General features: G+C 32.5%; 1 protein-coding gene across 1 annotated transcript; it reads left to right on the top strand.

Moving 5' to 3' along the window:
- Window positions 1–13,565: 13,565 nt before the first annotated feature.
- On the top strand, window positions 13,566–15,393 carry LOC123216740 (probable mannitol dehydrogenase). Its single transcript, XM_044637297.1, is given in 5 exon segments — window positions 13,566–13,872; window positions 13,972–14,085; window positions 14,188–14,701; window positions 14,780–14,933; window positions 15,022–15,393. Coding segments are annotated over 5 exon segments (1,095 nt in total). The 5' UTR covers window positions 13,566–13,771; the 3' UTR covers window positions 15,234–15,393.
- The last annotated feature ends 1,111 nt before the right edge of the window (window positions 15,394–16,504 follow it).

Here is a 16,504-nt window from a genome sequence, read left to right as displayed (position 1 = left end):
TGTTGTATAATAAACACAAGTAGCTCCCTATTACTTGAACTGAAGCCTTTCAAGAGCTTTACTCAACCAAATAGCTTGGTATGCGCATGAAGTAACAGCCACAAACTCAAATTCAGTAGTAGATAAAGTAACAATTGGCTGCTTCTTTAATGACCATGAAATAATACTCGAACCCATCATAAAAACATACCCTTAAGTGTTTTTTCTATCATTCATATCTCTAGCATAATCACTATTAGTGAATCAAGGCAAATGTGATTTGTCTCCTTTCTTATAAAACAACCCAAAATTAGAAGTACCCTTCAAATATCTGAGGATTCTCTTAGCTGCCATCAAATACAATTCCTTTGGATATTCTATAAACCTGCTGATAAGACTAACAACATGCATAATATCTGGTCGAGTTGTCGTTAAATACATTAGACTTCTTACAAGCTGCTTGTAAAGTGTGCTATTAACCTTCCTCCCTTCAAGATCTTTCACAAGCTTGAAGCTCTTGTCAATAAGAGTCATAACAAAATTGTAGTTCTGCATTTCAAACTTGTCTAACACTTCTTGCACATATTTTTTTTTACAAAGAAAAGTTTCAGCAGCAGATTGCACTACCTCAATACTTAGAAAATAATGCAACATTCCAAGATCACTCATGTCAAATTCAAGCATCATAAACTATTTAAACTTTTTCAGCAGGCCATCATCATTTCCAATATAAATTAAATCATCCACATATAAGCGCACTATAAGCATTTTACCTCAAACTTCCGTTTTTATGTAAAGAAAGTGCTTATAAGGACACCTTTGAAACCCTTCCTTTAAAAAATAAGCATCTATACAACTATACCAAGCTCTAGGTGCTTGTTTTAGTCCATATAAAGCTTTTTGTCAGTTTATATATTTCATGCTCTCTAACAACTTTCACATAACTAGGGGGTTGTTCAAAATACCTGTTCTTGCAAGTCTCCTTGTAAGAAAGTTGATTTCACATCCAATTGGAGAATGGGCCATGAGTTTTGTGATGCCAAAGAAATCACTAATCTGATTGTGTCTTGCCTTGTAACTAGAGCAAAAACTTATGTGTAATCCACACCATATTCTTACTTGTAGCCTTTAGCAACAAGATGTGCCTCGTATTTGTCAACTTCTTCATTTTCTTTCAACTTAGTCTTGTAAATCCATTTAACACCAATTGCCTTCTATCACTTTGTAAGTTCTATCAACTCCCAAGTGTTATTCTTCTCGATGGTAGCAATTGCTTCATCCATGGCTTTCTGCCACTTTGGTTATTTAACAGTAACATCAAATGTTATAGGATCAAAGTCTTCAAAAAGAGCAAAATGAGTGTGTAGATCCTTATATTCTTTAATTTCATTATCAGACATCCATGTTGGCCTTCTTCTGATACGATGAGGATAAGATCTAGCTCTAATTTTTGTTTTTATTTCTATTGAAGTCTTTGTGGTTGTTGGAGTTGGCTTACTTTCCCTATGTTACTATTTTTCCTTCTCTACATGGCCAAGTGTTTTATTCATCAAAAACAACATCACGACTAACAATAATTTTCTTAGTAGTAGGATTATACAGTTTTTAGGCCTTGGATTAATCACTAACACCAAGAAAAATGCATGTTTAATCTTTTTCATCTAATTTGCTTCGTTGTTGGTCTGGTACATGAGCATATGTAATACATCCAAAAATACTAAAATGGTCAAAAATAGGTTTATGACCATTTCAAGTTTTTTCCAGTGCCATGTTTTGTATTGTAAATGCTAGACTTCTGTTCAAAATATGAATGTTTTATTTGACCGTTTCAGGCTAGAATTTTTTAGGAATACCACTCCTTGATAAGAGACTTCATACCATATTTAAGATAGTGCGATTTTTCCTCTCACTCATGCCATTTTATTAAGGTGTGTAAGCTGGCGTTAATTGCTTTTAAATGCCATGGTTCTCACAGAAAGCCACAAATTCTTATGAGTTGTATTCTCTACCACGATTTGTATGAAGAACTTTGATGAAGCTCCCAACTATTTTTTCAACTTGCACATTGTATTTCTTAAGAGCTGATAAGGCTTTAGATTTATGTTGCAAGAAGTGAACCCAAGTTTAGCAACTATAATCATCATTAAAGGTAATCAAATACCTTTTAGTTCCATTAGATGTTAGATTTATTGGTCCATACAAATCAAAATGTACTAGTTTCAACACCTTCTAAGCTCTCCAAGACTTTCCTTTTGGAAAACTATCATTATGTTGCTTATTGACAACACAATCTTTACAAACTTCTAAAGAAGCTCAAATTTTGGAAGTCCCATGACCATTTATTTTTGCTAGAAGGTTCTCAATCTACTAAAGTTAAAATGTTTATACTAGAAATGCCAAAGCCAAACTACATCTTTCATGAGTGTAGAAAAATAAGAATAATTGGTGTTTTGAAGCTGCAAGGGAAACATCATATTTGTTGTCATATTGACTTTTGTAATCAGGCCATGCTTTGAATCTTGAACTAGACAAGCACCATCTTCAATTATAATCTCATATCCTTTTTCTTGAATCTGACCCATACTAAGCAATTTCATTTTTAACTCTGGAACAAAAAGAACATTAGAAATAGTCTGAATAGAATCTGTATTGTTTGGAATGTTACCTTTCCTCTTCCCTTTATGGAAATAGTAGAATTATCTCCAAACTTTATTGTGGTGCAGAAAGATTTATCCAATTCTAGGAAAACAAATCTATCTCCATATATATGATTACTGCAACCCATATCCAAGTACCATGTATTCTTGTAGGTATTCTCTTGAATATGGAAGACCATTAATAAGGATATTTCTTCTTCATTCTTCTTTTTTTCTACAAAGTTAGACCTCTCACCATGATCTCTATTCAGATTAGTATGACATTATGAACGATAGTGACCATACCTATTGCATTTGTAACACTCTACCTTAAATTTGTCTATTAACTTTAAGTGTTGGCCATTAAGTCCTCTTCCTCTTCTTTCAAATTGATTCTCTTGGTGCTGTTGATGTTTGTTCCGACAATCAGTGCCCTATTTCCCTTGACCTCATGCTTGATCAGCTCATTTAGATGTACAACTATTTTCTGATATGACCTTCAATACTTGTTCCTCTATCTCTTACTAGTTAAGTTTCTGCTCATTAACCAACAAAGAACTTTACAATTCATCAATTGAAAACTAGTAAAAAAATTAGATTCTTTGATGGAACAAACAAGAAAATTTAATTTTGGTGTCATAGACCAAAAAATCTTCTCTATTATAATTACACTTTTGTCTTGTCACTATGGATTCGTATCTTGTTAACAATTTTCATAGTTCTTGAGAAATAATCTGAAACTGATTCCCTTCTTTTCATTTGAAGCATTTCAAACTCTGAGCGAAATGTTTGAATCTGCTACCTTTTAGCCTTTGCTAAACCTTGGTATTTTTTCTTCATGGAATCCTAAATATGCTTGGAGGTGTCCTTGTAAAGAATAGTTTCCAAGATTGAGTAATCAATAGCTTGGAAAAGATAATTCTTTACCTTGAGATCTTTTAGTTGTTGTGCATCTAACTTTTTCTTGTATGCATTCATCAATTTCATGATGGTTGTTGGTTCTATAATCCCATCTGAGACAACTTGCAAATACTTTTTGGATCTTAAAAAAATCTCCATTAACATGCTCTAATGGTCATCGTGACCATTAAAGCGAGGAATAGCTAGTTGGACAAAACTGTCGGTGGTTATCCTTCACTACTCATTCACTGTTGTTGTTGAGTGAACTAAGAGTAATTGTTGCTAACACTCTTTCTTCTGGAACCATTCACAACTTTTGGCTTTAATACCAGATGTTAGTAATAGAACACTCTCATAGATATTTTTAACAAATGCTTAGTGAAAACAAAAACAGAGAACAAAGAAGAATGAAACTCTATTATATTTATTCCTTTCATACTACTGTATGTATATAACCAAACAAAGTAAGACCCACCAGTCAAATAGCTAACAACATTAATAATTATTGAAGATTAGGAAACCATTAACAAACCACTACTAGCAAAATCAATAGTTGCTTGAAGATAGGAAACCACTAATAGACTAATTTTGACTCATTCAACAAAATAAATAAACACCATTAGTGTACAAGTTCACACTGTTGAGGACATTACAGAGGATGATCAAGAAGGGTTCATGGATAAAAATACTAATTCAGAAATAGAATCACAATAATCAGATGATAAAGTGGAAGACTTTTCCATTGTTTTTAAAGGGGATCCTCTCTGCCTAATTTTTCACATCTCTAAGAAATAATGTAAAAGACTGCGCCAACCGTGGAAGAGATATGTTATTATCAAATTGCTTGGCAAGAGAGTTTGCTATGCTTTTTTGGTTTGCTGACTTCAAACCTTGTGGTTACCCTTGGGTGGCATAGAAGTCATTGATGTTAACAATGATTTTTATGTGATTTAATTTGTCTCCTAGGAAAATTATAAGCAATTAATGGTTAATGGCGCTTATCACAAATCATCATCTTACGGTGCATAAATGGGAACAAAATTTTGATCTTTTTACGACCGAAATAAATAAACTAGTTACCTAAGTAAGGTTATTGGGAGTTGTTTTAGAATATTATGACATGAACTTTCTCTAAAAGCTTAGCAGTGGATTAGGAAAAGTCATCAGAGTTGATAACACAACAAAACTGGTTGTTCAAGGGAATTTCGCTCGACTTTGTGTTGAACCGCATTTGAAGAAACCATTTATGTCAAGTTCCAATTAGACCAGAAACGCTACAAAATTGAATACGAGAGTTTGCATGAGATTTGTTTTCATTGTGGACTCTATGGACATAAAAAGGAATTGTGTTCCAATATCATGGCAAGAATAATAAATTCAGCTTGCATGAAAATTCAATCGAAGAGAAAAAAGATGTCAACTAACATCTTGACAACGAACAACGAATAGTTTAGACCATGGATGGTAGTCTAACTTTAGAAAGGGGAAAATCGTAATCTGTGAACTAATAAAGGAAAGTTTTCACGTAATGAAGGGAGTGATGGGAAGGGAAATGAAAGGAAGTCATTACAAGATAGTACTGTTAGAAATTTCCTATTGTGTGCTAACATTAATTATGGTTTTAATTTAATAAAATCGAGTAATTGAATAGTCTAATGTCAGTTTATAAATAGACTTAAATGATTAATAAATATAAGTCTAATACATTTGAAGGTTATGATATGAGTGGACAACACAAGTGTGGGTCTCAAGGCTTATTAGACATGATGGGAGGTCAATTAACCTGATATAAATTGGCTAGATCTCTGTTCCAAAACCTAATGTAGTATGATTGCAGTATAGTTTACCCATTCAAAGCTGTCATTAAAGGAGGTTTATGGAGTAGAAGAGCAACTCACGTCGAGAAGTGATCTCGACAGGCAATTTCAAGTGATTTTCAAAGGTTTTTCAGATTCAATTTGCATGGCGATATAATTATTCCTAAAACCCTAAAGTTTTAATTCAATATTTTATAATTTATGCATAGATCTTGTCATTTAGGATTAATTGATTTAATTCAAATTTATGCAAAATTAAATCTTATATGCAGTATTAGGGCGGTTTGCATTAAGTTATGAAATCATAAATTCAAAATTAAAATTATTAATTATTAATTCTGAAATTGAGGTGTTTAAATCCATTTTAGGGTTTTTTGAAAAACCATATTAAGATTATTTCAATTAGGGTTTTTAATTAGGGTTCTTATTTGAAATTAGGATTTTAAATTGATCAATTAAACCTTGAAATCAGCGTTTGATAATCTATGATTTTGTTTTTCAAAAGTTTAATTTTAGTTTGGTTAATTTGATTTTGAATTTGAAATTGTTTGTAGCTGAAATCAGATCTGAAAAATCACAGTGAGGTTTGCCTTTCTATCTTAATTTGCAACGAACATAGTGGCAACATCGACTAATCCTTTGTTGCCCAATTAAAACCCTAATAGTAGGAGCGAACTCGATGGCCAGAATTAGCGATAAGGAGTCATCAGTGTTAGTGTTTTTCCTTTCTTTGTTAAGATGTATTGACTCAAATTCGATGATCAAATCTTTAGTAGAATAACTGCCATAAGCTGGCTTTCATTTCCCCTCACGTATGAGACAAATTGGATGATTGAAGACCAGAGATTGAGACATTAGTAACGAGGAGATCTTGAACCTAGGGTTTTCCCAGATCTTGGGTCAATTTGGAGTTAGGAAAACCCAAATTTTGACTCGTAAAGTGAACAAATTGCCTAGACCTAGTCAATATTAAATCGAGTCAGGTAATTGGGCTTTGATCCAACCCAAGTTTCCTAGGCTAGATCAGCCTGAATATAGGCGTTGTATCCACACACATGATAAACTTGAAGAAGCAATGTCAATCATACATGTGCATATGTGTGAAGAAATATATGAGTGAAAGTGTGTGTCAATGAGATAAGGTGCATAGGCATAGGTCCGAAAATATTTGTTACACGTGTAGGTAGGTAAGTCATTCTGGTAGCGCATGTAAGCACATAAGCACTATTAGAAGGCACGTTCAGGCACGTGGAGCACTTTTGGAAGGGCGTGAGGCATATGAATGGGGTTTCTTTTGTGTAGTGTGTATCTGGAGGCATATGCAACACATGAAACCTTTCCTAGTAATGTGTGAGTGGCGTGAAATGGTTTGTTTAGTGTATTGGCAATCTTTGAAGGTGTTTGTAGGCTTATAGTGGGTGCAAGTAACTTGTAGGGTCTTATAAAAGTGCGTCATTGCATGTGAATAGTGAATTAAATCTAGTGGTTGCATGAAATTGTATGTAATCAAGTATCTTATAGGTGTGTGTGCAGACATGAAGGACCTTTTGAATATATTAGGTTGTGCGAATGTCTTATGAGAGTATTTAACAAGCTTTTAAAATTTTCTTGGGACACATAAGTGCAAGCGTAAAGTTTAAGGATTCATGTTAAAACTTCATGAAAGACAAGCAACAATCCATGACATTCATTAAGAATTTATGATAGCATGCGAATGGCTTGTAGTGTCATGTAAAGACATATAAGACACTTGTAAGTCTCCATTTGAAGGTGAATGAATTATTAGGTTAAATATTATAGCATAAAGTACTCGCTTGTTATTAGGATTGACAAATTTAAGTATCAACTCTGTCATGTATGGCTAAGATACTATATTAGGTTAAGATTATTATTCATTGGGAAATGCAACAATTTAAATAAGTTTGTCAAAGACAATAAGGTAAAGTATCTCATAAAATCTTATTAAAGGCAATAATATTTAGTATCATTGAAATAGTTTATCAGTTTTCATGATAGTAATCACCAAAGTGGTATATTATTGAGCCTTACAAAATTTCCCTTTGCAATGATACATTTTCGGTTTTTAACGCATAAGGTTAATTTTGAAAATGCATTAGTTGTGAAGAACTCAATATACCCAAAGGTAGTTGGACTTATTCAATTGACATGTGTTTTCCTATTAAATAAAAGATGAACAATGGTCTAAAAAGTTTTATTTGCCCAAAGGTAATATTTCTTTCAAAACCATATGTTCTGAAAGTCTTTATATAGGTATGTGACATTGTGTTTGGGATCCTAATAGCATGTTATTTCTCATGCCCAAAGGTGATTTAACAATAATGCACTAAAGAATCATTATAAAGTACAACTTATAAAGTTTTAAAACTATTTTGATTATTACTTAATACAAATTTTTTGCAATAATTAATTAAGATTGTCAAAGATAATTTAGTGTTATATCTCATGAAATCTTAATTTTGACAATATTATTTAGTCTCAGTAGAAATTAGTAAGTTGTTAGAGTGTCTAATTGCCAAGTTAGTGCATGCATTGAAGCTTGCAAAAATTCTACATTCGGTGAAAAAAAAACATTCTTCAATTTGATACATATAATTTCTTGCCCAAAGGTAGTTATTGTGTGTGAAAAAATTGATGGGTGCATAAAGTGTTCGTGGAATTACATTGGTCGTGAAATTTTTAATTCATCCAAAGGTGGTTATAACTTTTCAATTGACATATGTTTTTCTTTCTGGTATAAAAGAGAGCAATAACCTAAAGGGTTTATTTGCCCAAAGGTGATAGACTTTCTAAAAGTTATCTATTTTTCTTATCTATAACCTTATGTTTGATGGCCCTAATTGCATATCGTATTAGCTACCCAAAGGTGATTATATGATGATGTGTTTGGAACCCTTGTGGATAATAACTTATAAGGTTTTCAAACTATTTATTGCTAATGACATTGGTTATAACATCTCATTTATAATATAACCCATTATTTTGAACAATAATAATAATGTCACAATAGAGGTTATGACTGGCTCTAACTTTAATAGTTAGAGATAACATATTTAATTTTCACTGTTGATTAAGGATATGGTTTTGGCCCAATAAGTTTATGGACCACCCAAGCCTAGATAACAATCCAATTGAATAAAGGGATTTCTATGTTGAGTGGGAGAAGTCTATTAGGTTAAGTTGTTTGCCATAAAGAGCTAATTATTGATTACCACATTAGAGGTTTACCCTGAGGATTACTAAAACATCTCACAATATTGGAGATACTCGTTTAATTAGTACAACTCTAACAAGGTATGATAGTCCTAAAGGAGTCCAATATTGATAGGTATGTGTTAAGTTTTCAAAAAGACATCGTAAAACTCACTTTTGACTTCAGTCAAATCAAGATTAGTTGTGGTTTAGAATCAAACATGAGGTATTGTTAAACTGATTTTTAAATGTTATTGAAAAAGAGAAGCACAAGGAAAAAGCAACAATAAAAAGTGTTAGTTTTGTTGCCCAATAAGGATTAAGGTTTTTAAATGTGAAATTGGTCAATCGATACTCCACTGATAGAGAGGTTAATCAAATCTCATTAAATGAAGAAGTTTGACAACAGTGACAACAACACCAAGTAAAAAAAGCTTAACCTTCAAACAAGGTGTTCAATTTAGACGAGCTTAAAGCTAATCCAGGATTAAGGATCCCAAATATTGAGATTTGTTATACCGACAAGCAAAAAAGGGAAGTTCAAAAAGCATACTTGCTTAAAGGTTCTAGTCAACCAAAATATCATAATTTTTCTTTCACTCCTTTTAGAAATAAAACGTAAGTTTACACCAGAGTGGTACAAAAAAAGTTTAAATTGGATTGGATATAGTGTGGTGAAAGATGCAATATTTTGTTTGCATTGTTAACTTTTCAAAAGTGAAATAGTTGATTTTGGTGATCAAGTAAGTGGTGAAACATTTGTAAGCAAGGGATTTAATAATTGGAAAGATAAAACAAAAGTGAAACAACATGTTGGAGATCTTTCTAGTACACATAATCGATGTTATGTCAAGTGTGTTAATTTGATAAACCAAAATTAACACATCGACATAAATCTTGCTCGTGTTAAGGGAAAAGTCAAATTGGATTATAGAATTTGCTTGAATGCGTCAATTGATTGTATTAGATTTCTTTTACAATTAAGATTGACATTTTATAGTCATGACGAGTCAGTTGAATCTAAAAATCAAGGCAGTTTTATTGAACTATTAAAGTTTCTATACAATCATAGTGATGACGTCAAGAAAGTTGTACTTGAAAATGCTCCAAAAAATCATAAAATGGCATCCCCTAAGATTTAGAGAGAATTGACTAATGTTTATGCTCGTTTGATGACCAAAAAAGTTATTAAAAAAATTATGAGAAATAAACAACTGTTCTCATTATTGATTGATGAATGTCATAATGTGACAGTAAAAGAACAAATGGCTATTGTTTTTTGATATGTGGACAAAGCAGGATGTATTATTAAATGTTTTATAAGGATTGTGTATGTTAAGAATACTTATGTACACTCTTTGAAAACTGTAATAGATACTTTATTTGTAAAATATATATTGAGTTTAACAAGTTTAAGGGGGCAAGGGTATGATAGAGCAAGCAATATGAGGGGTGAGTACAATGGCTTGAAGAGTTTAATATTAAGAGAAAATAAATTAACTTTCTACATTCATTGTTGTAAAATGTGGCTTAAATGTGTCAGAGGGTAATTTAGTCATTATGGAGTGTTATGTCTTCTGTGTGGTAATTTGGAGCAAAGGGGTAATATAGTCTTTTTATTGGGTGTTTAACCTAAGTATATAATTGTCTTATTAGGCGTTAGCGCATGGGACTTCGTTTGAGTAAGTGTCTCGAGTCTTGATGAAAGTTTGGTTTGGGACTTCGTTTCACGGCGTGCCGTAGTCGTGCGTGGTGTTGATCGGAGGGTTTTATAAGTTGTATTTGCTTATGTTTAATAGTGGATACGACTAGAGCCTTGTCTCTGCCTTGGATGTAGGGTTTCAAATCCAAACCTGAACCAAGTATTTCTTGTGTTATCTTGTTGATTTTTTATGCTGATTTTATTCTTCGTTTCTTGCTAATCCAGTTTACTAATTTGGTAATTCTTGAATAAAGCATTCTTAATAAAACCTAATCTGAAACTAACAATTGTATTTCTTATCAACTTCAACTAGCACTAATCAAAGTTGTGAGTAACCATTCAACATTAGGTGAATTTTTTCAATCTCTCTCAAATTTATCAAACGCTATAGCGACATCTTGCAAACTCAATGATCTTCTATGAGATAAACAACATGAATATGTGGTATCTTTGATTTCTAATGGTGATCTTCAAACGGGACGAAGTTTGAATCAAGAATGCACTATTAAACGACTAGGAGATACACATTGGGTTTCACACATGGAGATGATTCATAGTGTTATAAACTTGTTTTCTTCTATTGTTAGTGTGTTTAAGGTGATTGAAATTGAAGGAGACAATTGATAAAACAAAAGCCAAGTAAGGAGTTTATTATGAATCATGAAAAATTTTGAATTTGTTTTTTTGTTATTTTTTATGAAAAAATTATTAGGAATCACAAATGAACTATCACAAGTATTACAAATAAAAGATTAAGATCTTTTTAATGTTATATGGTTTGTACAAATTTCAAATGGTCAATTGCATAAAATGAGAAATGAAGACAGTTGTTTCAACATCTTGGTGAAAGCAACTTCTGATTTGTACAAAATTAATGACATAACAATCCGAGAAAATATAGAAGATAACTTTGAGAGGACAAAACAAGGGATTACACCAATTATAAATAAACATCATTATAAGGTAAATTTGATTAATACAATTTTAGATAATATTAAAAAAAAAACTCAATAATTGTTTTGATATAGTAAATATGAAATTGCTTCAATGAATGATATCTCTTGATCCAAATAACTTTTTTGTTACATTTAACAAAGACAAATTACTTGAATTTGCAAGATCCTAACCTGCCGATTTTCCTTAACATGATATTTGGTTACTTGATGATTAACTTGAAAACCATTATGAGGACGTTAGCTCCAATGCCAATTTCACTCATATTAATGGGATTGCCAACCTTACTAAAAAAATGGTTGAGTTTAAAAGGATGGTGCCTACGAACAAAATTTTCGGCTTATAAAATTAGTTATGGTTTTGCTAATGGTTGCAGTAACAGTTGAAAGAGTGTTTTCTTTAATGAATTTTATGAAGAATTGTTTGTGTAATCGAATGAGTGATGAGTGGATGAACAATTGTTTGGTGGTTTACATTGAAAAGAAAGTTTTTGCTACAATTAATAATAAATATGTTATTAAACGCTTTCAGAATATAGCGAAATGAAAAATGGTGTTAAAGTCAAGATCTTCAAGTATATCATTCCAACTTGCTTTCATCTTTAAATAATTTTGATTATTGGATTTGGAATTATAAAACTTAAAGATTGACAAATTTTGATAATTTTAATCTTTTTTTTTTTTGTAAACCTTTATATGTTTCACTTGTGTTAAAACTGTGATTGAACTTTAAATTTTTGTAAAATGTTTTTCTCATATTATAATTTATATAAACAATATTAATTATGTTAAATTTAAATGGATTATAACATCTCGTGATATTTTTCTTTCTTTACATTGAGAGATGTTTCCACGTAAAAATTACTTGTGTTATTACATTTTTTTATATTATTTCCATTGTTTAATGTTCAATAGTTTTATTTCAAGTTTTCACTTATTGATTGACAAATAATTGTGAAGTTGTAAAGGCCCCTCAAACAAAAATTTAGGATACTGAATATGTGTATTCCACTCGTCATTGTCAAACGTGAACCTTTGCTTGAGAGAGTTGGTTGAGTTGTCGAATATGATGTAAAAAAAATGGGACAAATATTATGCATAAAAAAATTTTATTAATTAAATATATAATTAAATAATTTTAAAGTAATAGGGAGGATGCGTGAATAATTGTGTTTATGGTCCTTCTCAGATAGGTGAGGGGTTTTAGACAATTGTGATAGAGATATAAAAAAGTAATATTAATGTGAGAGAGTCTGAATTCACTGTCTAGATATTTTACTTCATAGAAACTATCCATATTATATGAAAAATATCTAGTAAGAGATGAAGAAGGAACTAAAGTGATAGTTTCAGATTGTGTTTAAGGAGTGGTGCAAGCCATTAGAAAGAGACTGGGTTCTAACAGTAGTGGATGATAGAACATTCTCTTTTGGGTATATCTGGGAAAGATATACAATAACGTGGCTTTGACAGTAATTATCAGTTACCAACTACCACAATAAAACAATGTCACTTTGGCATATCTAACTCATTTTATCGACGAATGGATTGCAAAAAGATATACCTATCACCACTTTGAAGCAATTCGATTTGCTCTTACATTCCATAACAAAAAAGTTTTGTTAATCACTTCTAGGATCACTCTATTAGATACTCGATTCCCTAATTACGAGTACGCTAATCTTGAAATTGTTCAAACCACCTTGAATGTACGAATAATTATGGTTACCCTCTTTCCAAACTTTTGCATGTCATTAAATGATCCTCAATTATACCACGTTTTGAAGTTTCAAATCCAAGTCTCAGGAGTAGTCCCACAAGGTCAAATCTCGATGGCCACCATTCATTACCAGTTGGCCTACCTTGTCTAGAATCGTTCAATTGGATATTGCTACTCCTAAAGGCACCTATGATGCTATTTTCCACAAAGTAGGAGTACTTGGTTACAACATACTTGGAGATCCCTCAGAAAAATGAAAATGGAAGAGTTTGCAACAAGTCATTGATAATCTTTGAATTGACTCAAAGAAAACTGTTGAGGCTCTTTAGGTAATAAAGAAGGTGGTGCAATATAGTATGGGCCAGAAGGAAAAGTTGAAGAAGGAACTAATGGAGTTCTTTGGATCATTTGTTTCATGTGGGCTGATTGGACCTTAAGGATTTCATCTCTTATTGTTGTAGATGGATTGAGGTTCGTAGGGCTATGCCAGACATGATGTCATTATAAATTATCAACGACTTGTCGCATCCGTAAGAGGAAAGGCGATAGCTTCTTTTGAATTATGATAACCAAAACGTACATAAAAGGTCTGGGTACCGACAACAGATATTAGAATGTGTGAGACGTGACTTTTCCTTCTCGTGCAACGCAAATTATATGCACACCACAAAAAGCCCAAAACAGTTTTTCCCTTCAGAATCACCTACAGACTTCATAATTGGCTCAGCAAATACGTAATCCTTGGGCAGTAATGTCTCACTTTACACGAGATATAAAGGCCACTACTCCGTCGCTGTAACCAACAAAAGCCGCATATACCATTTGAAGGAAGAAATTTAGATTGGAGAAGCTTCATGGGGACGTTGGATGAGCAGAAAGTGAATCAAAAGAAGGCCTTTGGATGGGCGGCCAGGGATACTTCTGGTGTTCTCTCTCCCTTTAATTTCTTCAGGAGGTTTTTGTCTCTCGTCCCATCACCATGATCCTTGTATTTTTTTTTTTAGTACTTTATTTTTATTTATGTAACGCTTTGTTGCAACCATTTGGTAAACAGGGCAACGGGGGAGAAAGATGTGGCATTCAAAGTGGCGTATTGTGGGATGTGCCATTCGGATCTTCACATGATCAAAAACGACTGGGGGGTTTCTACATACCCTCTTGTTCCGGGGCAAGTTTCTTTTTACCTTGATGAATTGTGCCATTTAAAACTTTTATATAACCAATGTTTTGGAAACTCATGAAACTCAACTGAAAGGGGTAATTATAATAGGCATGAGATTGTTGGCGTAGTGACTGAGGTTGGGAGCAAGGTGGAAAATTTCAAAGTTGGAGACAGAGTGGGGGGTGGATGCTTGGTAGGATCATGCCGCTCTTGAGACAGCTGTGCTAACAATCTTGAGAATTACTGCGCCAAAATGATACTAACTTATGGTGGCACATACTACGATGGAACCACCACATATGGAGGTTATTCCGATATTATGGTTGCCGATGAGCACTTCATTGTTCGTATTCCTGACAGCTTACCATTTGATGCCGCTGCCCCTCTGCTCTGCGCCGGTATTACAGTTTATAGTCCTCTGAGATACTATGGACTCGACAAACCCGGTATGCATGTGGGGGTAGTTGGCCTTGGCGGTTTAGGCCATGTAGCAGTCAAATTCGCTAAAGCTATGGGGGTTAAGGTGACTGTGATTAGCACCTCTCCTAACAAGAAGAAGGAAGCTATTGAGCATCTTGCTGCTGACTCATTTTTAGTTAGCCGTGACCAAGATGAGATGCAGGTATATATATGACTTAAAAAGCTAGCAATTTTGTGTTTATTATGATTCACGTAATGTTGTTTTTTGTTGGCTGTTCAGGCTGCAATGGGCTCAATGGATGGGATTATCGATACTGTATCCGCACAGCACCCTCTGATGCCATTGATAGGACTACTGAAAATTCATGGAAAGATTGTTCTTGTTGGTGCACCGGAGAAGCCACTAGAGCTGCCGGCTTTGCCTTTGCTCCTGGGTGAGCATTAATGAAACTATGCCAATGCTTGCAATCAATTGGTGTGGCTTTTTTATTTAGTTAATTGAAATATGGTTAATGATTGCAGGGAGGAAGATCGTGGGTGGTAGTGCAATTGGGGGAATGAAGGAGACTCAGGAGATGGTTGATTTTGCAGCAAAACATAAGATAACAGCAGATATTGAGGTTATCCCTATAGATTATGTAAACACCGCCATGGAGCGTCTTGTGAAAGCTGATGTTAGATACCGATTTGTCATTGATGTTGCTAACACAATGAAATCATCCACCTCTAGTTAACCAGTTTTATTCTCACAATCACATACAATTAGGAGGATGAATATTGAATCACGGGAATCTCTTATTCATAGTGGTTTCAGTTCTATTTCGTGTAGTTTCAAACATTGTTTTCTTCGATAAATGTAAGGAATAAATGATGTTTTTCGCTGGCATTACCATACGAGAAGAACTGTGTTATGAATGTTGGCTTTCTACATGGCTCATACTTTTTTGTGTGTCACATATTGCAAATATATTTGTTTTGTTGGGGGATGTGTGTATATGATGCGTCAAATATATTTGTCAAAGGTTTTATTTCTTTTTTTCTTTACTCTTACCCATTTTTTTCCTCTTTCTATATATATAGGAGTGACTTTGTTGAACAATCATTATTATGAGGTAAATATTAATTTTTGAAAATTTGCAGGTCTTTTAAAATTTTTTTAAAGGATTATTAAAAATTTCTAAAAAGTTTGGCATCTTTTGGAAATTTTTAAAATATTAATATGTCCAAAATAATTTAAAAAATGATACTTACACACATAAAGGATTGAACAAAATATAAGAAATTATGGGTATAAATGTCATATTACAACAATTGAGGTCATATAATAGTTTTAAAATAATGAGGATTTAAAAAAATTTTAGAGATTGATTTGTGAGTTTTTAAGCTTTTTAAAAAATTAAATTATCATATTTAAAACATTTGGATTGAATAAAAAAACTATTTTTTATATTATTTAAAATTAATAGATGATAAAATTATTATTTTCCCTTATGTCATTAATTTTTTTTTTACAAAGTTTCATTTTGGATTAAAAAAAAAAAGTGTTATTTGTACCAATATAGAGGTGAAAAGTGTTTTTAGGTCAAATCTTGGGTGGGAAAAATTATTTATTTTTTAAAAAGTTTATTTCCCAACCACCCTCCAAAATTGAACATTAATAGGATTAATATCATTTACACTCATAATTGTACAAATAAATTATATTTCATCTTAATTACTTTTTCTAAATTAATTGATAGTTACCGATGAATTGAGAAAACCCAGTTTTCAGCTAAATCACACTCACTTTCAACCATCAGCTTCACTTATATCCCTACCATAACTATTATCACCACAGTGTTGTCACACCCTTACCTTTATGCTCCTTAGGACAAGATCAACTGAAAACAAGAAGAGCCTCTTTATATATATTCCCTTGTTCGGTCTCTTCATATTCACTTGTTAAAAATTTGATAACTCTGGCACTATTTGGTCCTATCACAACTGTTTTTATGGTACTCTTTGA

This window comes from Mangifera indica, chromosome 1 (genome assembly GCF_011075055.1).
Source record: "Mangifera indica cultivar Alphonso chromosome 1, CATAS_Mindica_2.1, whole genome shotgun sequence".
Lineage (NCBI taxonomy): Eukaryota > Viridiplantae > Streptophyta > Magnoliopsida > Sapindales > Anacardiaceae > Mangifera > Mangifera indica.
This window is presented reverse-complemented; position numbering and strand designations above follow the sequence as displayed.